This window comes from Molossus molossus, unplaced genomic scaffold, assembly GCF_014108415.1.
Source record: "Molossus molossus isolate mMolMol1 unplaced genomic scaffold, mMolMol1.p scaffold_m16_p_1, whole genome shotgun sequence".
In the NCBI taxonomy this organism is placed as follows: domain Eukaryota; kingdom Metazoa; phylum Chordata; class Mammalia; order Chiroptera; family Molossidae; genus Molossus; species Molossus molossus.
In genome coordinates this window covers 114,799,724-114,824,755 of record NW_023425344.1, presented here as the reverse complement: position 1 = coordinate 114,824,755, position 25,032 = coordinate 114,799,724, and the positions used below count along the sequence as shown (strand labels likewise).

The window sequence follows — 25,032 nt, the reverse complement described above, 5'->3', positions numbered from 1 at the left end:
ACATAGATGCTAAAATCCTCAACAAAATATTAGCCAACAGGATCCAGCAATATATTAAAAAGATTATATACCATGACTAAGTGGGATTTATACCAGGGATGTAAGGCTGATACAATATTCACAAACCAATAAATGTGATATATCACATAAACAAAATGAAAGATAAAAATCACATGATCATATCAGTAAATACAGAAAAAGCATTCAACAAAATCCACCCATTTTAAAAAATATATATTTTCATTGATTTTTTTAGAGAGAGAAGAAGGGAGAAAGAGATAGAAACACTGATGTGAAAGAGAAACATCGACTGGCTGCCTCCTGCACACCCCCTACTGGGGATTGAGCCCAAAACCCGGGAATTGAACCAGGACCTCTCAGTCCATGAGATGATGTTCAATCCACTAAGCCACACCGGCCTGGCTGGAAAACACTATTTTAAAAAATTAAAAATTGCTCTGGCCGGTGTTGGTCAGTGGTTAGAGCATCAATTCTGGTCAAGATTACAAACCTTGGTTGCGGTTCGGCCACCTGTCAATGTGTCACTCACATCCAAGTTTCTCTCTCTCTCTCTCTCTTTCTCTCCCTCCCTACACTCTATCTGAAGATAAGTGGAAAAATATCCTCAAGTGAGGATTAAAAAAACCCAAAATATTAAAAATTGATTTGACCCAGTAATCGTACTCCTAGGAATATATCTTAAGAATCCTGAAACACCAATCAGAAAGAACAGAATAGAATATACACCCCTATGTTCATAGCAGCATTATTCAAAGTAGCTAAGATATGGAAATAGCCCAAGTGCCCATCAGTAGATGAGTGGATAAAAAAAGCTGTGGTGCATATACACAATAAAATACGATGCAACTGTAAAAAAGAAGTATATATTGCCCTTTGAGACAGCATGGAGGGGCCCAGAGAGTATTATGCTAAGCAAAATAAGACAGTCAGAGAAAGAGAGGTATCGCATGATATCACTTACATGTGAAATCAAATGAATAAAATAAAACTGATGAATAAAATAGAAAGAGGCATGGAAACATGGAACAGACAAACCTCAGAGAGAAGGAGGTGATGGGAAGAGATTAGCCAAAGAACTTACATGCATATATGCATTACCGAGGGACGCAGACAATAGGGTGATGAAAGCCTGGGACAGGAGGGGAACCGGAAGGAAAGGGGCAATTTGGGAAAAAGAGGGAGACATCTTAATACTCTCAACAATAAAGATTTAGTTTAAAAAATCCTGGGGATGTAAAATTGCTATACTCATTTCATATTACAAGTTTAATAGCTCTTATCTTGGGGAAATTAGTTAAGAGGTCAAACCAGATTGAAACCCATATACCATGTACTCTTCCATATGCCATATCACTTCCCACAGTGGTAGCCAGCCTCCAAGATGATGCCAGTGATCCTCACCTCTTGTTATTCATAATCTCTTGTACTCCCCTCCCACAATGTATAGAGCCAACCTGTGTAACCACTAGGATACTGCAGAAGTGATGGTGTGTGGCTTCTGAGACTAGGTCATAAAAGACACTATGGCTTCTGCCTTGTTCTCTCCTGAATCACTTGCTCTGGGGGAAGCTAGCTGCCATCATGAAGTGCTGAAGCAGCCATACAGAGAGGCACACATGGTGAGGAACTAAGGCCTTCTAACCACAGCCATGTGAGTGAACCATCTTGGAAATGGATCTTCCTTCTTGACTATAGCCTCATAAGAAACCCTAAGCTAGAATCACCCTGCTTAAGCTGCTCCTACATTCCTGGCCCATAGAAAGTGTGTGAGATAACAAGTGCTTACAGTTTTAGCTGCTAAGTTTGGAGAGTAATTTGTTACCTAGAAATAGATAAATACTATGTCATGATAGCAATTTCTTCAGTTACAAAATTTATCAAGTAAAAGTGAACTGCTTAATAATGAATTGAACATTATTTTCATACAAGTTTTTAACTTGTTATATTTAAAAATTAGGTTTTTTTTCTTTTTAAATTTAGGGATTCTAGGATATAAATTTTAATCCATTACTTTTAAAAGTGAAATTAATAAAAATTTAAATATTCTATCACAATTGTAGCTACAAAAAGAAAGCATGTAATGAAGAGATCTATATAAGGGAGTTCCTGCCATTTGCGAGTAATCCAAAATGTTAAGGTATCATTGATAGATCATGGGCTTTTCTGAGTTAGACCTAAATTCAAGTTAGAGTCATGAATTTAGGTTTGAGCCAGTAAGAATTGGGTCTTTGTTTTGTCCATTGCTATATCTCCAGCAGTGAGAACAGTACCTGACATATTACAGGTGCTCAAAAAGAGACTTGTTGAATGCGTGAACAACAATATTCATCAAAGCAAAACAAATATCTATGTACAGAATGTGGCAGAAGTAATGACTACAGTATCATGAGGTGCCCAAACAAAGGAAACACTATAAAAACCTCAGGTTGAGATTCTGTTCCTGCAGAAATAAAATTAAAGCCCCTAAGTCCATTCTACCACCTTCAAATTTCACTGAGTCAGCCACTCTGGGCAGCTGGTAATGAGTATATAGGGAATAATAAACTGTTAACATTGTTATATTAAAAATAATCTGTGCCCTGGCCAGTTTGGCTCAGCGGTTAGATCGTCGGTCTGCGGTCCAGAGAGACCCGGGTTCGGTTCCCGCTAAGGACATGTACCTCGGTTGCAGTTTGTCCCCGGCCCTGGTTGGGTCGTGTGGGTGGCAACCACTCAATGTGTCCCTTTCACGTCGATGTTTCTCTCTCTCTCTCTTCCTCCCACTCTATCTCAACAAAATATTGAGAAATATCCTTGCTGAGGATTAAAAAAAAAATCTGTTATTCAGGTTGGGAACGTTTTAAAGAATGATGCAAGCATGTGGGGAAATAGGATCTCTCATCTACTTTGGATGAGATAGTAATTTTGGTTGTGCATTTTTGGAAAATAACTTGGTAATACTTATTTAACTTAAAAACAGGCATACCCAATGACCCAACCATTCCACTTCTATATCTTACTAAAGATTCCACAAGTGCACAAAGATACACAAGAATGTTTAGTTCAGCATTGTTTATAATAGCAAAAATACTGGCACAACCTACATGTCTATCAAGAGAGGACTGGTTAAATTTTTCATGGTAGTGCACATTTTGGAACACTACGCAGCCATTAAAAAATAACACATGAGGGAAACCCAGAAATGATTGCTGTGGACTTCCGGTCAAGATGGCGGGTAGGTAAACGCGGTATTGCATTCTCCCACAACCACATCAAAGTTACAACTAAACTACAGAACAACCATCATTCAAAACCGCCTGAAATCAAGCTGAATGGAAGTCCTACAACTACGGAATTAAAAAAAAAAAGCAGCCACATCCAGACTGGTAGGAGGGGCGGCGGCGCGGTGGCGCGACGGGCTGGTCCCACACCCACGTGTGGCGGATAAAAATCAGGAGGCTCCCGTGGCTGGGAAGGTCCTTCCTGAGGACTGAGGGGTCCCCGTCCCACACCAGGTGCCCCGCTCAGGGTTCCAGTGCCAGGAAGAGAAGTCCCATAACTTCTGGCTGGAAAAACCAGCAGAAACTGAGGCTCAGGGAAGCTGAAGCAGCTGGAGCCCCAGGCAGCTCCCTAAAGGGCCCGCGCGCGGACTTATCGGACTCTCTCCCTCTAAGCTCGGAGGGGAGGCAGCTCGAGGGGCGTCCACGGGGACAAACGTGCTGTAAGAGGCCTTTGTTCCTTTGGTGAGCCCTTCCCGGGGGCGGCAGACAGAAGCCATAACTGGGACCCCAGCAACCTGGCTCACACTGGTAGCCCCGCCCTGCTGACTCTCTGAGGCCCCGCCCCGCCCCACACAACTTTCAGGCCCACCCAAGCTGTTGCCACTTGCTTAACCATAGGATTGGCCGGTCTTGGATCCTGCTTCAAGTTTTTCCTAAATTCTTTCTAATGAGCAGCATCGGGTCTCAGCGAGCCCCATACCTCTCATTAAGTAATACACAGAAACAAACACAGGGAGGCAGCCAAAATGAGGAGACAAAGAAACAGGTCCCAAATGAAAGAACAGAACAAAACCCCAATAAAAGAACTAAGCGAAAGGGAGATAAGCAACCTAACAGATACTGAGTTCAAAATACTGCTTATAAGGATGCTCATTGAACTTAGTGAGAATCTCAGTGAACTTAGGGAGGGCCTCAAGAGCGTAAAAAAGGACCAGTTAGAAATCATGGATACACAGTTAGAATTGAAGGAGGCATTAACTGAAATAAAGAATAATTTACACAGCTTCAATAATAGAGTATGTAAATCCAAGGAGCAAACCATCGATTTGGAATATAAAGAAGCAAAAAATCCCCAATCAGAACAGCAAAAAGAAAAAAGAATCCAAAAAAATGAGGATAGTGTAAGGAGCCTCTGGGACAACTTCAAGCGTGCCAACATTCACATCTTGGGGGTGCCCGAAGGAGAAGAGAGAGAACAAGAAATCGAAAACCTGTTTGAAACAATAATGGCAGAAAACTTTCCTAACTTGGTGAAGGAAACAGACATATAAGTCCAGGAAGCACAAGAGAGTCAAAACAAGATGAACCCCAAGAGGCACACACCAAGACACATCATCATCAAAATGCAAAAGGTTCAAGACAAAGAGAGAATCTTAAAAGCAGCAAGAGAAAGGCAGCTAGTTACCTACAAGGGAGTTCCCATTAGGCTGTCAGCTGATTTCTCAAAAGAAACTTTGCAGGCAGAAGGGAGTGGCAAGAAATATTCAGAGTGATGAAAACCAAGAACCTACAACCAAGATTACTCTATCCTGCAAAGCTGTCATTTAGAATCGATGGACATATAAAAACTTTCCCAGACAAGAAAAAGTTAAAGGAGTTCATCACTACCAAACCATTATTATATGAAATGATGAAGGGTCTTTTTGAGGAAAAAGATAAAATGTATGAACAAACAAAATGGCAATGCATACATATCTATCAACAATGGAATCTACAAACAAAATGAACAGGTAGAACAGAAACATTCTCATAGATACAGAGAACATTTTGTTGGTTGCCAGTTGGGAAGGGGGTTGGGGGAATGGGTGAAAAAGGTGAAGGGATTAAGAAGCACAAATTCATTGCTAGACTGAGAAACCTCAAAGGGAAAGGGGGTTGGGGGGGGTGGGAAGAAATAAACCAAAGAACTTATATGCATAACCAATGGACACAGACAATAGTGTGGGAAAAGGTGGGAGGGGGCGGGAGTGGGGAGGAGGGGGTCAATGGGGGAAAAATGTGGAACATCTGTAATACATTTTACATCCAACAATAAAGATTTGAAAAAAAAAAAAAAAATAACACATGGCTGTGAGTAACAACAAGAAGATACGTCCAAGATGTATCATGAATAAAAATGTTGTAGTACAAAAGGGATAAATAGTGTGACCCCCATTTTTAATTAAGCAAACAAATAAATAAAAACATAAGAAATTTACTACACCCTCACCAAAATGCAATTTAGGGTAGCTGGAGTTCCACTTTCTACTTTATACATTTCTCTATAGTCTAAAAATTCTATTTCATAATGAGTAGTACAGTTTATGTAATTCAAAAATAAAAATATTTTAGTACCTGCCCTGGCCAGTTTGGCTCAGTGGTTAAAGCGTCGACCTGCGGTCCAGAGAGACCCGGGTTCGGTTCCCGCTAAGGGCACGTACTTCGGTTGCAGTTTGTCCCCGGCCCTGGTTGGTCGTGCGGGTGGCAGCCACTCAATGTGTCCCTTCACGTCGATGTTTTTCTCTCTCTCTCCCTTCCTCTCTCTCCCTCCCACTCTATCTGTATAAAAAATGGAAAAATATCCTCGGGTGAGGATTAAAAAAAAAAAAAAAAAAAAAAATTTTAGTACCTAATAATCCTAAAACCACCTCTAAGATATATCTTTAGTTACTTAGAAAGAAAAAGGTTTTTCACCCTTTTTTGTGATTTTTAAAATCTCAGGCAGGATACATTCTCACTCATAAACTCTTCTCCAGGTATTCCACCCACCAGTAACCAGAGTAGGCCAAAACAGTCATGACAAGCCAATTGTACACAAATTCTTTCAGAGATAAATTAAAGAGGAAATGTGTCTTAACTTGATTTTATAAGGCCAGCGTAACTCTGATATCAAAATCTGACAAGCAAAAAGAAAATTCCAGGCCAATCTTACTTAAGGATATTGATATAAAAATCCTAAGCAAAATATGAGCAAACCAAATTTGGCAATATATACAGAGAAGGAATGCAGTTTAATATTTAAGAAATCAATGTGATTCACCACATTAGTAATTAAAGGGAAAAGCATATAATTACCTAATTATATCATTATATAGAGAAAAAACATTTCTTTTTTTTATCCTCACCCGAGGACATTTTTCCTTTTTAGTTCTGGTAGAGTGGGAGGGAGAGACAGGAACAGAGAGAGAGAGAGAGAGAGAGAAAAACATGATGTGAAAGGGACACATCGAGTGGCTGCCACCCGCACGACCAACCAGGGCCGGGGACAAACTGCAACCGAGGTACGCGCCCTTAGCGGGAACCAACGCGGGCCTCTCAGGACTGCAGGTCGACGCTCTAACCGCTGAGCCAAACCGGCCAGGGCGAGAAAAAACATTTCTTACATGAAAATTAACTTCTCGAAATAAAAAATTTTGGCAAACAAGAATAGAAGGAAATTTTGTAAATCTGATAAGTGATATCTACAAAAAGCCTATAGCAAACATCACAAACTTAACAGTGAAATGTTGAAAGCACAGCCTCTGAGACTAGGAGCAAGGCAAGACTGTCTGCCATCTCCATAGTTATACAACATTATACTGGGGTCCCAGCCAGTGTGACAAGGCAAGAAAAAGAAACAAAAGTAAAAGACTAGAATGGAAACACACATACACACACACACGACACTCATTATTCAAATGATATCATTAATGTACAAAGTCCCCCAAAATTCAGAAATATTAGAATTAAAATGTGAGTTGAGCAAGTTTATTGCATACAAAGTCAGTATATGAAAATCAACTGTGTTTCTATATAACAGAAACCCTTAGAAAATGAAGTTTTTTAAAAAGATGCTATTTATAATAGTATCATTGAAATATAAAATATCTAGGAATAATCTAATAAAAGAAAAAACCTCTACTAAGAAGATTAAAAATATTACTGAGTAGAATTAAAGAGGATATACCATATTCATGTTTTGGAAGAGTCAATGTTATAAAGGTATCAGTTATCTCCTAAATTATTGATATGTATTTAATATAATTCCAATAAAAACCCCAGTAGACTTTTCTGTGTGTGTGTAAAATGTAAAGTAATTTCTAGAATTTGTATGAAAATGAGCCCTGGTGGGTTTGGCTCAGCAGCTGGAGGTTCAGCCTGTGGACCAAAGAATCACAGGTTTGATTCCCATCAAGGGCACGTAATTCAGTTGTGATTTGGTCCCCAGCCCTGGTCAGGATCATGCAGGAGGCAGCCAATTGATGTGTCTCTCTCACACTGATGTTTCTCTCTCTTCCTCCTCCAACCCACTCTATCTGAAAACGAATGGGAAAAAAATATCCTCAGGTGAGGATTTAAAAAAAGAAGTTTTAAAAATATTGATGGAAATAATACAAAATAAAAAATACATATTTTAAATACCATTACTTTTCCATTTGAGAATATAAGTAGGGTTGGTTTCACTTAGCTCATGTTTCAAAATGCAGCTTACCTGCGCCCTAAGCACTGTCATGGTTTCCAGGTCCTCCTCCTGCTTGGCAATTGTCTGCTTCATCTCATCCATTTGAAGCTGCTTGGAAGCCAGGGCTTTCTCTGCCAGTTCCAATTTTTCATTTAGTTCCTGCAGCACTACCTTATCCTCTTTTTCTGACTGTAAAACACAAGTTTATTCTAGAAATGAGCTTCAAATAATTCAATCTATTTTAGTAAAATATTAAAGTTTTATTTTTTTTAAATGATTGTCTCTAAGCTGTTTTGTTAATAAGCAATGATAACTTACTTGAAAAGTTGTATTCACTTAACTTATGGCTTGCAAATAATACTTTCCCAATTTAAAATAATAATAATAATAAAAGAAAACACTAAAATAAGGGAAATTATAACTAATCCCGATCTCAGTGAGGTTGTAACTTGTTAATACTGCTACTTTTTCATTCATATCACTCTTACTTTGTGAAGTCAGTGGAAAAAGGAAAACTGTTTAAATTAAAAATGTGCTAGGTCTTGGAGAGGAACAATAATCTATTAAAAAATAAATGAAAAACAAAAAGTATATTTATAAGGATATAAACTCAAAGACGCCTTCTAATTCAAAGCGTCCATCATCTTTATTTATTCCAACTTTACTTAAGTAAAAGTGACAAATAAAATTGTAAGCTATTTAAAATGTACAGCATGATGATTTGATATATGTACATTGTGAAAGGATTCCTCCCATCAGTTTAGTTAACACATTTGTCACCTCACATATCTATCTCTGGTATTACAATGACCATACCATGCATGGCATTATTACTAATTTAAGTTGCAGCCCAATAAGTCTAGGGTCTCAAGTTCAGACAACAGGCAAGCTAGCCTTGTAATAGTTCCATTCAGTAGATGGCCTCCCCAGCCCCAGCCAGCAGTCTTACTATGCACAGAGGAGCCCACGCTCTTAGTCCTCCTACAAACCCACCCACCGTGATAAATGCTGGAAGTTTACTTTCTGACTGTAGGACATCGGTGCTACCTTTGTTCACAAAGCACATTACACAGGCATACCTCGTTTTATTGCACTTGGCTTTACTGTGCTTTGTAAATACTGTGTTTTTCACAAATTGAGCCAGCAAAGAAATTATAACTTGTTAAAGGCTCAGAAGATGGTTAGCATTTTTTAGTAATAAAGTATTTTTTAAATTAAAGTATATACATTTTTAAAAACATAATGCTACTGTACACTTAAACTACAGTGTAAACGTAACTTTTATATACCCTTGGAAACTAAAAAATTCAAGTGACTTGCTTTATTGCAGTAGTCTGAAACTGAACCAAAAATATCTCTGAGGTATGCTTGTACACACATAGAACATCAGAAGTTATAAGCACTTAGCACAAGAAATCAATTATAAACTGAATACCTTTGAAACCAGACTTAAAGACCAACACAACTATTTTACATATAAAATGTTCAATAATTTCCGTCCTTACTAGGCTATCAAGGTAATATTTTTCTATGAGTACCTCTTTTTGTTTTAGTTCTTCAATTGTTTTCAATGCATTACTGTATTCTTGAAGAAGCCTGTTGTGTGTGAACTGTAGAGTGGCTAATTTGGACCTGTTTAAAAAGAAATTGAGAAATGGAATCTTGGAGAAAATATCATAGTAACTTACAGTCTTGCCTCCCAACATTCTTCTGAACACTCAAAAGTAGCAAAATCTTTTCTCCTACTTTAAAAAAAAAGAAAAAAATGTGTTTGTTTTATTCCTCACCTGAGGATATTTTTCTACTTATTATCAGATAGAGTGGGAGGGAGGAAGAGAGAGAGAGACAGAGAGAAACATTGATGTGATAGAGCCACATTGACTGGTTGCCTCCCATAGGACCCAACCAGGGCCAGGGACGAACCACAACCAAGGTATGTGCCCCTGACCAGAATCAAACCTGCAACTCATTGGTTGGCGGGCGGACGCTCTAACCACTTAGCAAACTGGCCAGGGCAAAATGTTTGTTTTTTAAATCCTCACTGGAGGATATTTTCCCACTTATTTTCAGCTAGAGTGGTAGGGAAAGGAGGAGAGAGAGAGAGAGAAACATCAGTGTGAGAGAGACACACCGATTGGTTGCCTCCCTCAAACCCAAGACTGTTTGGTCTGCAGGCTGATGCTCTAACAACCACTGAGCCAAACTGGCCAGGGCAAGAAAAAAATGTTTTTATTGATTTTTTTTTTAAGAGTGAGAAACATCAATTGATTGCCTCCAACACCCACCCCAACCAGGGACCAAACCTGAAACTGACTGGGAATTGACCTGGCAACCTTTTGGTGCACAGGACAGTGCTCAACCAACTGAGCCACACCAGCAAGGACTCTTTTCTCCTACTTTTACCATCCTACCACCTACAAGCATTTTCTTACTTGCAAAGAAAACAGTTTTTTCCAAAAAAGTCAAAATAAGATTACAAAGTAATTTTCATAATTTTGTTACACTAAAAGTTAAATTTTATCTCCTTAGAAAAGTCTCCCAGTACGCCTTCAAATGAGAAGAAATTTAAATGTATTCTCAAAGTCTAATTCCAATCTGTATAAAAGCTATTCTATTTTCTTTTCTTGGGTAGCATTCAGTCACAGCATACTCACTTTTCCTCTTCTGTTTTTCCTTGCTCCAGTTTGATTTCTGATCGCATGCTTTCCACTTGTAGCTCTAACTTTTTGTTATTATAAACAAGCTCTTGCTTTTCATTCAGCTCTGATGGGACTGCAGAATTTTTTCTTTCAAGGTCCTGACATCTATGAAAGATAAAAATAGCATGAGGATAAACAAGGCTCCTTCATTTTTCAGTGGTTTTTAAACAAATCCCAAGATTATGTAGCAAATATAAAGAATTTGGGGATTGCATTTTTCGAGGATTTAACTGTATAAAATAAAATATTTTATCCTCCTTGCTTCTTTACTAGAAGCAAGTAGTATTTCTGAACCCTTATGCCTACACATAAAAAAAATACAGGTTTTTAAAAATTTACGAATTTCTAAACCCTAATATTAAAAAGCACAGATAGAAGATCACTCAAACTACTGCCCACATGGAATAATCGTTTTAAGTAGTCATGAAAATATATTTATGTTGTTTAGTCACAGACTAGAGTAGTAAATTGGCTAAAGATGCCTCTCTTACAGTGATCCATGGATATCTTTTGTATTTTAAAAAGTGATGGGTTCTGTTAAGCACAAAGACTGTGACTTCTGACAAAGATTCAACAGGGGAAAAGGAAGTACCCTAAGTCCTCTTAAAGGTCAGAAAAAGAATTTCAATATAATAATAGCAAATATGAACCAGTGAAGTTATGTGCAAGGCATCAATGCCAAGCATGTTAAACATGATCTCGTTTACCATGACATAGGAATTATGATACACATTTTACAAATAATAAAACTAAAGCTCAGAAAGGTTAAAGTTATTTAACTTGCCCAAGGTTAATACCACAAATAAGTTGCAGATTTGTATTTTAACCTAGGTCTGTTTGGCCAAAATCCTTAGCTGTAACTGCCATGCTTAGAAAGTGTAACTCCAAGGAAACGTGTGTGTGTTATGCTGGAAATATGTTTGCCAACTAAGCCAAAAGAACATCAACTCAGCTTTCTTAAATTTTGGGGTAACTTCTTACATCAAGAGAAACCAGCAAATGCAAAATTCTCAATTTATATATTAGCCTTTATAACTAATTGAAATTTTTTTCTAAATAAATCTCACTCAAGTTCTTCTTGCTACTTGCAGCTTTCTCTTATGTTTGTTCACATTAATGCTGTCAGCTCAGGTGAGTCGCAAGAAATCCAGCTCACTGCTTTTTCAGGGCCTCACACAGGCCCGTATGCTTAACAAATGCCCCCAAACAGCAGAATCAGAGTGCCCAGGGCCCCATTCCCCCCTATTACTACAAGTATTTCATGTTTGTATATTAACCTGTACGTTAACCCAAACATTAGTATTTTCTGAATTCATATTTTAATTAGGTCTCTATTTTTCTTTTGGTCAATAACACAGTAACAAAACTATGTTTTTATGTAGTAATATATTTTATTAAAATGTACACTTTTTGAAGGAAGATAACATTCCTCTCATTCTTACTTTTCTTGAAGTCGCTTCTTCATTAGCTCAGCTTCACTGAGTTTCGTATGAGCCTCTTGAAGCTCCTTAAACAGGGTTGTCACCTGAAGTTTCAAGGCTTCCACTTCACTTCCAACCTGTCACCCAGGAAATCCCAAACATACATATGTGATCCACATCAGAGATTAAATGCACCTCTTTGTGAGGAAACAGTGTGAACCATTAGTGTCCAGTTAAGACTGACTGGTAAATTGATTAAACTTTTGACAATGAATGCCCCAAATATCTTGTATGAAGAAAAATGTTTTGGATATAACTCTGTTTCCTTATAGAGCATTAACAGATGAATTGGGATGCACTTGTGATAATAATGTGATCAAAATTAAAATGAATCCCAACCATGGTTCAGGGGCGCACAGATTACAGCGGTTGCAAAGCACAGTCTAATTTATCCAGATAGCAACTCAAACCCATATTCCTGGCTAATTTATGTTTCTAGTTTACTCAACTATTTCCTCTGTACCACCTTTCTCCTGGTAGCTCTAGAATTTTTGTCAATGAGTTTTATGGTGCTTTGGAAGTCCCAGTATTTCTTTCTCTATTATTGGTTGTCTAATTAGTCAATTGGGTATTATTATTCACAGGTTGTCTCTTCATCTCAGTTTTTAAAATATTCTCCATTTCCTGGAAAATAGGGGTCTTAGCCCTGAGCATGGCATACAGTAGGCATTCAGTATATATTTGTTAAATAAATGAATTAGCTAAATTGCATGGGCTGTTGTGGCTCTTACCACTTCCCGGCTTCATCAACTTTCTCTAGGTTTAAGACAATATTTGCAGATTCTAAGACAGTCAATGAGTTCCCATGAAACAATGCCTATATAAGCACGAACCTTTCTCATTTAAACTGCTTTATTCAAATCAGTAGTGAGATAGAACCAAGATTTTTCACTTCTATTCAAGTTTCTGAGCCATATCCTTAAATGATCTCATTATAAAGTAGGCAATATTTTCTCACTTAGCAGGCTTTCTCACTTAGAAGGCTTGTTCACTTAGCAATTTAGGAGAGGAAATCAGTCAAGAAGAGGTAGAAGAGTGATTTCCTACAATCACTATGATAGGAATACATCTCACTACAACTTACAATGAATGAAATTCAAATCAGAACAAGGGAATATAACAGAAAAAGAAAATATTCAACATTACAATGATTTCTATATTTCTAAAGCTAATAATACATCACAAGATTCGACTCCAGGTTCTGTATTACTCTTACATCCATCATGGATGTGAAAGCAGTCTTACAATCTTAGTACCCACCGTTTCTGTGTCTTTCTCCTTTTCTTCCTCCTTTTCTGTGCTCCCCTCTGTCTGGGTCTCAATCTCAGAATGATCATTGGCTTTCTTTTCAAAATCTGAAATTCTAAAAAATTATAGAATAGAGAAAATTTACTTTGTCTTTGGATTCAAAAGGAATAACAATTGCAGAAGCACCAAAAAGAACATTTTTCAAAATTTGGGTAAAGGATCAGGGGTCTTCAAAATCTCTTTGCTTTCAATGTAATGGCTTTGGTTGAGCTTTCATCCTAAAATTGGCTAGAACTTATTTAAGAGATGAATGCACACAGCGGAAAAGGTATAACTCATCCTGAAGACTGAAAAACACTGACTCTTTCATGTCACTGACATAAACAGAAATGTTTTTTAAATTTGTGTTTGTGTCTGTACACATGTGCATGCTTGTGTGTTACATGAGTGTTTGTGTCCTTTATAAAGATTCAGCAGAGAAGGAAAGACTTTTCCTTTTTGGACCTATCTAAGTTTACAAGTCCCTAAAAACAAACAAATGCGGCAATATCCTTCCAATGAATCATAATCAAATGAAAGCTATCCCAATAAAAATGAAACAGAGACTTGTGGTTAAATATGGTAGATTTCTCCCACTCCAAACCCCACTAAAATGACTTTTTAAAAAAATCCTCACACGAGGACATTTTTCCATTTTATCTTCAGATAGAGTAGGAGAGAGAGAGAGAGAGAGAGAGAGAGAAACATCGATGTGAGACAGACACATCGACTGATTGCCTCTGGCATGACCCCAACCAGGGCTGTGGACCAATCACAACAGAGGTACGTGCCCTTGACCGGAATCAAACCCAAGACTCTTCGGTCTGCAGGCCAACACTCTAACCGCTGAGCAAAACTGGCCAGGCCTAAAATGACTTTTAAAAAGCCATGTACTACAAGAGCAAAGAGAAAGGGAGAAGAAATAATAGTAGGATTTGGGAAGCATAGGTGTGAATAGGAACTGACTTGGCAGCCCCAAAACTCTGGATCTGAAGCCAACAGAGTCAAGGTGTAACTCGGTTTGCACTGTGGGACTCAAAAGGCTCAGGAGTTAGTGACAACAAGTACCTCTGGACATGGGGATAAAGGTGGGGTATGTTTAAGAAGGATTAGAAGATAGTAAAATAAAGGGACCCTTCATTAATCAGAGTTGAGGGTTTGGATTTCCTACTGAAAAGAGGGGAGCTTACACCACAGAATACTGAGACCCTCAGTCGTCTACTTATCTGAAGAATCCAGACATCTAGAAAAGTATGCTCCAGGCAGGAGACTGGAAGAATTTCCTCTGGAGTATGTGACCAGGAGGAGAGAAAAGATTTTAAGTTTCTGACATGGGGTTCCCCAAGGAAATCTACCAGACAGATCTGCCTACATGTGCATACATGATCAGACAGCCAAGATGACCAGACGTTTGAGGAAAATCTTAAACTGAAACAGAAAAAAGTAAACAACAACAAAAAAGCAACCTACTGAAATTAGAATATGCTGGAGTGGGGGTTGGAACTTCCAAAGAACTATCATTAATATCCTTAAAGACACAGGAAACATTACAACCATAACAAAATGCAACATTATAAAAAAGGAACATTCAAAGGCCCCCACCCTCCCTCCAAAAAGGAAGATGAAAGTTCATCAAATGTATCAGAAAAGAGGAAAGAAAGAAGAGGACTGAGTTAAGAAAATTAGAGGATTTGTCCAGGAGGTCCAATTCATAATGAGTGGTGCTAGAGAGAACATAAAAAAATTGAGGATAAGAGATTGCAACTAGTCTGGCCGGTGTGGCTCAGGGGTTGAGAGTCTACCCATGCACCAGGAGGTTGTTGGTTCTATTCCCGGTCAGGACACATGCCCAGGTTGTGGGCCTGATCCCCAGTGGGGGTCATGTAGGAGGCAGCCAATCGATGTTCTCTCTCATCAATATTTCTATCTCTCTCTCCCTCTCACTTCGCCTCTCTCTAAAATCAATGAAGGGAAAAAAAATTTTTTTTAAAGAGACAGATTGTAACTAAATTAACTCAAGATAATTTTTTAAGAACTGAAGGACACAAGTTTGCAAAATGGAAGAGCCCACATGTCCAGAACAAATGCGTGAAAAACAGGCTCACACCAAAGCACATGAGACGTTTCATTCCAGAAGATTAAGAATCAAATTATAATGGATTTCTCAGCAATAATATCAGAAGCTATAATACAATGAAGTAATACATTCAAATTTCAGAGGGAAAATTATGTCCAATATAGAATTTTATATCTAGCCAAACTATCCATAAAGTATGAAGACAGATTTTCAGATCTGCAGATCTTAGAAAATATACTCCCCATATTTCTTTCTTAGTAAATTAGTAGAGATGTGGTGAGCTCTATTTGAAAAAAAAAAAATTTTTTTTTAAGAGTAAGAAAACACTGGATTCAAGGAACAGGTGATCCAACACCAGAGAGCTGAAGGAATTCTGCAGAATGATGACAAAGAGATTCCAAGATAACTGAAATACAGCAGGCCCCAGAAATCAACCAGTCCAGCCTCCAGTCTTCAAGAAAAGACTACTACTGGACAGTACTAACATGTGTGGGAAACCGTAGGGGTAAAATAAGCGAAATTTAAAAAGGTACTTATTCATAGGGATAAAAAAGGAGAAGTGGTCAAGACATAGAACACGGCTTATCTGAGAACTGTGTGTGTGTATAATAATCTGAACACTGATTAGTGATCTAACTAAATATCAATGTACTGTAATCAATTTCAGAGTTGGGCTGGGAGAGGAAGGGTCCAGAAGTATATGGGTGTGATGATGATGGGGGTGAAAGACAATTAAATCTTCATCTTTCAGAGTGGGAGGTCAATAGATTATGTTTAAAATAGGGGGGACATTTTAGGTAGCAATTTAAACCTGATGTATGACGATAAATATCAAAAGAACCAGCTAAATATGTTGAAAGTGGTTTTCCGGGAAGTAGGAGAAGGAGGTGGGGGATTTGGTCAAGGAGCTGCTGTTTTTCCATAAAAGCTTATAAAATATTCTTTAAACTATATGCATGGAAAACTGATTTTTTTTTTTTTAGTACTCACCCAAGGACATTTTTTGATATTTTGTTCAGATAGAGTGGGAGGGAGAGAGAGAGAGAGAGAAACATTGACGTGAAAGGGACACATTGAGTGGTTGCCACCCACATGACCCAACCAGGGCCGGGGACAAACTGCAACTGAGGTACATACCCTTAGCGGGAACCGAACTCCGGACCGCAGGCCAATGCTCTAACAGCTGAGCCAAACTGGTCAGGGTGCAAAACTGATTTTTAAAGAGGAACTTAGTGGTGATAAAAAAAAATAAAACAAACAATATTGGTATTTGTTGCAAATTACCAAACCTAATTGGTGCACAGACACTGTTGCCAGATAAGTAAATAAGTGGATTATGAGCCACTTGGTGCAGGGTTGAAGGAGAGCCTTTATCACACCTCTCACACACACTTCAGCAGCATCTTGACCTACATTTGACTTAAAGCCTATCTTAATTTTCTAGGGCAAATTTTCCATCTTGGGCTGACTTTTCCCTGCTACTTCTTGATTTTTCTGGGCCACACTTACCATCTCCAAATTGGTTGTCAGTTTAAGTTTGCTTAGAAAACACAAAAACGTGACTTATTAATCTTGGTAAACAAAGAAAGAAAGACAAAGTTACTGTCCCCCTGCCCACATATCATCCCAAATTGTTCAAAATGAATTTTAGATTATGTATACCCCTGTTTCTCACTAGAGAAATGAAAATGATTAAAGATTTACTTATTTATTTGAGAAAAAAAGACATGGAATGTATTTTCATCATATTCTATATAGTGTGTAAATCAAGCCAAGTTGTTCACATATCACTGGTTTATTGCTAGGTTTCAGTCCTGCCTTAACTAGGGAGAATCATCATTTGATATCCACAAAGAGAACATTAATGTCGGCAACTAATCACTGACTTGCCAGTTGTTAAGTAGTGAGGGAAGCACAAAGCAGAATTTTAATCCAATTGAGAAAGGGACCCTTTACTAGTGAAACATCCATCTCAAAGCAGGCCTGACACCCTGGCTGGTTTGGTTCAGTGGTTAGAGCTTTGGCCCGTGGACCAGAGAGTCCCGGATTCAGTTCCTGCTAATGGCACGTACCTTAGTTGTGGTTTGTCCCCAGCCCCAGTTGGGGTTGTGCGGGTGGCAACCACTCGATGTGTCTCTCTCATGTTGATGTTTCTCTCTCTCTCTTCCCCTCTCTCCCTCCCACTCTATATGGAGATAAATGCAAAAATGTCCTCGGGTGAGGATTAAAAACAAAAAAAAGCAGGCCTGACTTTCTAGCTGCCATCTGAAGAGCTATGCCTCGTAGCCTCCAGCCATAAAGCTTTAATTATTTTGAAAGCAGGAATATATATAAAAGATCAGGGTATATAATTAGCAAGTTCCTAAGTGTATACTTTTTAAATTATTTATTTATTTATTTTAGATATGTTTTGATTTTTTAGGGAGAGAGAGAAACAGCTATGTGAAAGAGAAACATTTATCAGCCACCTCCTGCATGCCCCCTCCTGGGGATCGAGCCTGCAATCCGGGAATGTGCCCTGACTGGAAAATGAACTGGGACCTCTCAGTCCACAGGACGATGCTCAATCCACTGAGCCTGATGGGCCAGGCTACACTTTTTATTTTTTTAACCCTCACCCAAGGATATTTTTCCATTGATTTTTAGATAGAGTTGGGGGGAGGGCATCGATATGAGAGAGACATTGATTGGCTGCCTCCTACATGACACCCTGCCTGGGGCTGGGGATCAAACCAGAAACTGAGGTATATGCCCTTGATCAGGAATTGAACCTGTGATTCTTCAGTTTTCGGGCCAATATTCCAACCACTGAGCCAAACCAGATAGAGCTGTTTATACTTTGTTGTTGTTGTTGTTAATCCTCACCTGAAGATATTTTTCCATTGCTTTTTAGAGAGAGGCTGGGGATCGAACTGGCAACCTGGGCATGTGCCCTTGACCGAGAATCGAACCCACGACCCTTTGATGCACAGACTGATGCTCTAACCACTGAATCACACTGGCCAGGGCCTAAGTTTACATTTTTGTTATCAAAGCTAATTATGTTGTCTAATAAAGGATGAATTACTGGCTAAACTTGACACTTAGAATGGTGTACAGAGGAAACGTACAGGAGGAAACATGCCCCAAATAAACTAACACATTGATTACTCTTGACTATTAAAGTATAACATTTTCCCTTTAAAATCAGCTGTAATAAGATGGTGGTGTAGGGAAGTGCAGCACTCACATCCTCCTACAACCATATCAAAATTACAACTAAATTACACAACAACCATCATTCAGAACTACCTGAAATCTAGTTAAACAGAACTCCTATAACTAAGGATATAAAGAAACCACATTGAGACTGGTACGAGGGGCGGAGATGCAGAACTGGCTGGTCCCACATCCATGTGTGGTGTGTGGCAGATAAAAATTGGGAGGGATAGCCCTGGCTGGTTTGGCTCAGAGGTTAGAGCATCAGCCTGCAGACCAAAGAGTTGCGGGTTCGAGTCTGGTCAAGGGCACGTACCTCGGTTGCAGTTGGTCCCCGGCCCTGGTCAGGGTCGTGCGAGAGGCAACCAGTCCGTGTGTCCCTTTCATGTCGCTGTTTCTCTGTCTCCCTCTCTTTCTCTCTCCCTCCCTCCCACTTTATCTGAAGATAAAAATAGAAAAATATCCTAGGGTGAGGATTAAAAAAACAAAACAAAAAAAAATCAGGAGGGATAGCAAGGCTCCAGAGGTCCTCCCTGAGGAGCAAGAGTCCCATCCCTACACCAGCCCCCCCCAGCCCAGGGTTCCAGTGCAAGGAAGAAAAGTCCCCAATAACTTCTGGCTGTAAAAACCAGCACTCACTTGCTCTGAGTTCCAGTGCTGGGGCAGCATCTTGAAAAGCACAGGGACACATGGGGAGGAACTGAAGTGTCTGGCATCAGGGAAAGAGCTGGAGGGGCAGCTTTCTCCCAGGCAGAGGTACTGGCAGAGACCACTGTTCCTTTTCTGAGCCCTCCCTGCACAGAGCCAGCAGGTGGGTACCATATCTGAGCCTCCATCAACCTGGCTATCACTCTTTTGTCCACCCTGGTGATTCCCTGAGTCCCTGCCCCACCCAACTTGTGGGCCCACCCAAGCTGTTTCTAGTGGCTTTTCCATATGAATGGCTTGTCCTGGCTCATGCTTCAGACTGCCCTAAAATTTCTCAAACGAGTAGCATCAGGCCTCAGTGTGCACTGTACCTCTTGTGAAGTGGCCCCAGGCCTGGCACTAATGGCAGCTGACCTTGGTTTGCAGCTTGGTCTCTTCTGGGCACCTCTAAGCCCAGCATAAGTAATGGCCATCTGCAGATTGCTTTGTTGCTCATGCTGGGTGACCCTGGGCACAACACAGGTGGCAGCAGACCTTGGCCTGCACTTCCCAGAGGCCCCAGAGCCAATGCATCTGGTAGACAGCTTCAGACCACTTTTAGACCATGTCAAAGCATCACCAACCACCTCCACAAGCAACACACTCAAGGGGCAGACTCATCAGGCACCGAAGTCCTGCTGAAATAAGTCCTGCTAAATCGGGTCAGCCCCTACACAGCAGATCCTCCAGGGTGGTTGTAGTAAGTTCTTGTAGCCAGTTGGCTTGAGGGTATATCCCTTCCATTGACATGCCAACTCCAATTGGCAATCAAGGCTCAATTACAATAGGAGGGGGTACCAGCCCAAATGGGGGAACACACCTGGAGTGCCCAGCTCTGGTGAATGCAGAGGCTGTGCCACTGGACTCTACAGGACACCTACTACATAAGGCCACTTTACCAAGCCCTGGAGATAAACAGAGGGTATCTGCCAAAATGGGGAGACAAAGAAGCATGTCCCAAATGAAAGAAGAAAATTCCAGAAAAAGAACTAAATAAAATGGAGACAAGCAATCTACTAGATGCACAGTTCAGAACACTGGTTTTAAGGATGCTCAATGAACTTAGGGGAAGAGTAGATGAACTTAGTGAGAAACTCAACAAAGAGATAGGAAATATAAAAGTGGATCTAGAAAACATAAATAAAAACCACTCAGAAATGAAGAATACATTAACTGAAATAAAGAATACATTACAGGAAATCAACAGTGAAACAGAGGATCAAATCAGAGATTTTGATGGTAAGGAAGCAGAAAACACCCAATCAGAACAGCAAAAAGAATAAAAGAAATGAGGACAGTATAAGGAGCCTCTGGGACAACTTCAAAGGTACTACCATTTATATCATGGAGGTGCCTGGTGAAGGAAATAGACATACAAGTCCAGGAAGTGCTGAGAATCCCAAACAAGATGAATTTAAAGAAGCCCACACCAAAACACATCATAATTAAAATGCCAAAGGTTAAAGACAAAGAGAATCATAAAAGCAGCTAGAGAAAAGCAGTTATCTACAAGGGAGCTACCCTAAGACTGTCAGCTGATTTCTCAACAGAAACTTTGCAGGTCAGAAGGATTGGCAAGAAATATTCAAAGTGATGAAAAGGAAGGACCTACAACCAAGATTACTCTACCCAGCAAAACTATCATTTAGAATTAAAGGACATATGAAGACCTTCCCAGACAAGAAAAAGCTAAAGTTCATAACCACCAAACGAGCATTACATGAAATATTAAAGAGTCTTCTTTAAGATGAAAAACAGATTTAAAATATGAATAACAATATGGCAATAAATACATATCTATCAACAACTGAATCTAAAAAAACAAAATAAATGAACAAACAGAACAGAAACAGACTCATACATACAGAGAACATTTGATGGTTGCCAGATGGGAGGTGGGGTTAGAAGGATGGGTGGAAAAGGTGAAGGGATTAAAAAGTACAAATTGGTAGTTACAGAATAGTCACAGGCTGTAAAGTACAGCATAGGGAATGTAGTCAATAATATTGTAATAACTATGGATGGTGTTAGATGGGTTTGAGATTTTTCAGGATAATCACTTAGTAAGTTATATAATGTCTAATCACTGGGTTGCACACCCGAAACTAGTATAATATTGTATATCAACTGTAATTGAAAAGTAAAAAAATATTTAAAGTAAAAAAATAAATAAAATCAGCTGTAATAATTAAGATGTAGAAAAAAGTCTTTTATTTATGTATTTATCTGAGCATTATTTGTATATTTTGGGATTTATCAAAAAGGCAGGACAAATATTTTACTTCATTAGAATACATGGTACTAGTCTCCTAGAGGTCAACCGTTGCACTTTTTTAAGCAGTAGGAATAAGGGGCAAAAAACTAAGATTTAGAGCTACAATGCCTTTTTTACCTTAAAAAAGAGTTGACAATCAAATAAGTCATTAGAAAAATGCTGATGTATCTTCCAGGTTAACCTCATTCTGAATAAATAACATGTTTCATATTTTAAGAATAGATATTCATACAGTTAAAAATTTAAAATGCTTCAGTTAGAAAGTGCTTCTTATAGTACTATAATTTTAAAGTCAATGAGCCATTTAAATGTCTGAGAGAAATGATTATGTCATAGTATATTTATGATTAAATGTTACAAAAACTGGAACCCTAGAACTACTGCATAACCTCTCTCATGTCTTATATGGTCTAGCACTTTGCATTTCTAAAAAGTGCATTCACAGATAGACATCCATTCACTTCACAGCTCTATAAAATATATTTTACCCCAAACTGTGTGTATGTTTGTGTGCCGTGTGTGTATCCTACAGTCTGTAAGGGAAGTATTTCCCTTATACCAAAACCAGACAAAGACATCACAAGAACAGAAAAACTACAGACCAATATTGCTTATGAATAAAGATGCAAAATCCTTAACAAAATATGAGCAACCCAAACCAGCAACATATAAAAAGGATTATACACCATAATCAAGTGGGATTTATCCAGGATGAAAGGTTGGTTTAAATCTGAAAATCAATCAATGTAACACATTATGTTAGTGAAGGTTTAAAAAAAACTCACACCATACATTCTCCATAGAAACATAAAAATTTAACAAAATCCAAAACCCTTTCAAATAAAAATTTCAACAAACTAGAAATACAAGGGAGTTTCTCAACCTGATAAAAGCATCTGTGAAAAACCCACAGCAAACAGTCATCATACTTAATGGTGAAAGTCTGAAAGATTTCCTAAGATTAGGAACAAGACAAGGATGTCTCCTCTTTCCACTTTTATTTAACATTGTACTGGAAGTTCTAGCCACTGCAATCAGACAAGAAAAAAATATCCTAGTTGGTAAGGAAGAAGCAAAACTATCTCTATTTGTAGATGACATTATCTTATTCAGTGGTTCTCAACTTTCCTAATGCTGCGACCCTTTAATACAGTTCCTCATGTTGTGGTGACCCCCAACCATAAAATTATTTTTGTTGCTACTTGATAACTGTAATTTTGCTACTGTTATATCTTAGGCAACCCCTGTGAAAGGGTCGTTTGAACCCCCCAAAGAGGTCGTGACCCACAGGTTGAGAACTGCTGTCTTACATGTAAGAAACACTAAGGAATGCATTTAAAAATATTTATGCTAATAAGTGTGTTCAGCAAGGTTGTAGGCTATAAGATCAATATACAAAAATCAGTTGTACATCTATACACTAGCAATGAATAATCCATAACTGAAATTAAGAAAACCATTTTATGTATAAGAGCACCAAAACACTAGAATATATAGGAATACATTTTGAAAAAGGAGTATAAGACTTGTATGCTGAAAACTATAAAACATCACTGAAAGAGATTAAAGATGACTTACATAAATGGAAAGATATCCCATGTCCATGAATCAGAAGACTTAATATTGTTAAGATGGCAGTGCTCCCTAAATTGATCTCCAGAATCAATGCAAATCCTAACAAAATCCCAGCTGGCTCTCTCCTCTCCCCCAAAATTAACAAACTTAGCCCTAAGTTTATATAGAAATACAAGGGACCCTCAAATAACCAAAACCATCTTTTAAAAGAAGAAAAAAGTTAGATGACTCACTTTTCAATTTCAAAATTTACTCTAAAACAATAGTAACTGAGACAGTGTAGTACTGGCATAAGGATATATAGATCAATAATTGAAGGTTCAGAAATTAATCTTTGCCTTTATGGTTAGTTGATTCTACCCAAGGTACCACGGCACTTCAGTGAGGGAAAGAATAAGCTTTTCAACAAATGGTGTTAGGAAAACTGGATATCCATACACCAAAGAATGAAGTTGAACTCTTATTTCACACCATAAAGAAAAAATTCAAAATGGATCATAGACTTAATGTAAGCATTAAAACTATAAAATTCTTAGGAGAAAACATAGGAGGGAATCTTTGTGACCTTGGCTTAGTCAATGATTTCTTAGATATACTAAAAGCACAAGAGACAAAAGAAAAAAAAATAAAAGTAAAAATTGTGCTACAAATGATACCATCAAATAAGTGAAAAGATAATCCACAGAATGGGAGAAAATATTTGCAAATCAAAAACCTCATAAAGGCCTTGTATCTAGAATATACAATGAACTCTTATAATAAAAAGACAATCTGCCCGGCTAGTGTGGTTCAGGGGTTAAGTCAACCCATGCACCAAGAGATCACCGGTTCAATTCCCATTCAGGGCACATGCCCAGGCTGTTGGCCAAATACCGGGTGAGGGGCATGCAGGAGGCAGCCAGTTGATGTTCTCTCTCATCGATGTTTCTCTCTCTCTCCTTCTCCCTTCTTCTCTCTCTCCTTCTCCCTTCTTCTCTCTCTCCTTCTCCCTTCTTCTCTCTCTAAAATCAATAAAGAAAAAAAAAATTAAAAAAAAAAAAAGACAATTGCCCTGGCCAGTTTGGCTCAGCGGTTAGAGCGTCGGCCTGCGGTCCGGAGAGACCCGGGTTCGGTTCCCACTATGGGCACGTACTTCGGTTGCAGTTTGTCCCCGGCCCTGGTTGGTCGTGCGGGTGGCAGCCACTCGATGTGTCCCTTTCACGTCGATATTTCTCTCTCTCTCTCTTCCTCTCTCTCCCTCCCACTCTGTCTGTACAAAAAATGGAAAAATGTCCTCGGATGAGGATAAAAAAAAAAAAAGGCAAGGCATGCTTATATCAAGTTTACCTATTTCATACCTTTCTTTGGCTTCCTTTAGTGCATTTTCAAGTCTTTCCACCTTCTGGTTTCCTTCCCTTAGGCAAAGCAGGAGCTGGCTCACAGTTAATTCCTCAGATTCCAAATAATTTCTGGCACCTTCTGCAGATCTGCTCCTACATCAAGGCAGTATAGAGGTTAAAAGGTTTTCATCAGAAAACAGAAATGTGTAAGTCTAAGAATATAATTGGAGCCAACTTAAAGGAACTGCTTTCCAGAACAGTCTCCAAGCACAGCTGGCCCTGTGGCCCCCAGTGCTACAGGCCTCCTTGCTTTCCAGGGAAAATGGAGACTAATGAGTAGGCTCGCTTTACACTGCATGTGCTCACAACAGCAGACCACAGAAACCAAAGAAACAGCGGAGCAGGGTAGTCCTGGCTCCCAGTGCCCAGCTTCTCTAGAGAACTACTCTCAAAGAGGACCACAGTCAAAGTACACAGCATACATGCTGCCAGTGGTGACATGCAGGCCACCAGCCTGTCTCCAACTCGACAGAAACATCACCTTCTCGAGTTGAGAAGATATTCACATAATCAGGCTTGAGAATAATGGAACTGTTGGTAGGCACTGTTGGTATGTCAAATATTTTTCTTGATTTCAAAATATAACTAAATCAAGAGGCAGTTCAGTGACAAGCAAACAGAACCATGACCAATGCTACAACAACTAAACATTCCGGATGACTGCGCTAATGCT

The 25,032-nt window shown here is 38.9% G+C and overlaps 1 protein-coding gene across 2 annotated transcripts in view; it reads right to left on the bottom strand.

Moving 5' to 3' along the window:
* Nucleotides 1-25,032, bottom strand: part of OPTN (optineurin) — a 53,377-nt gene that overhangs the window by 11,573 nt on the left and 16,772 nt on the right. For both annotated transcript variants that reach the window (XM_036254719.1, XM_036254710.1), the window contains 6 exons: nt 24,318-24,452; nt 13,142-13,244; nt 11,843-11,958; nt 10,356-10,505; nt 9,240-9,333; nt 7,732-7,890 (listed from right to left, as the gene is read on the bottom strand). In XM_036254719.1, the coding sequence (XP_036110612.1) occupies nt 7,732-7,890; nt 9,240-9,333; nt 10,356-10,505; nt 11,843-11,958; nt 13,142-13,244; nt 24,318-24,452 (757 nt within the window). The remainder of the gene's footprint in view (nt 1-7,731; nt 7,891-9,239; nt 9,334-10,355; nt 10,506-11,842; nt 11,959-13,141; nt 13,245-24,317; nt 24,453-25,032) is intronic.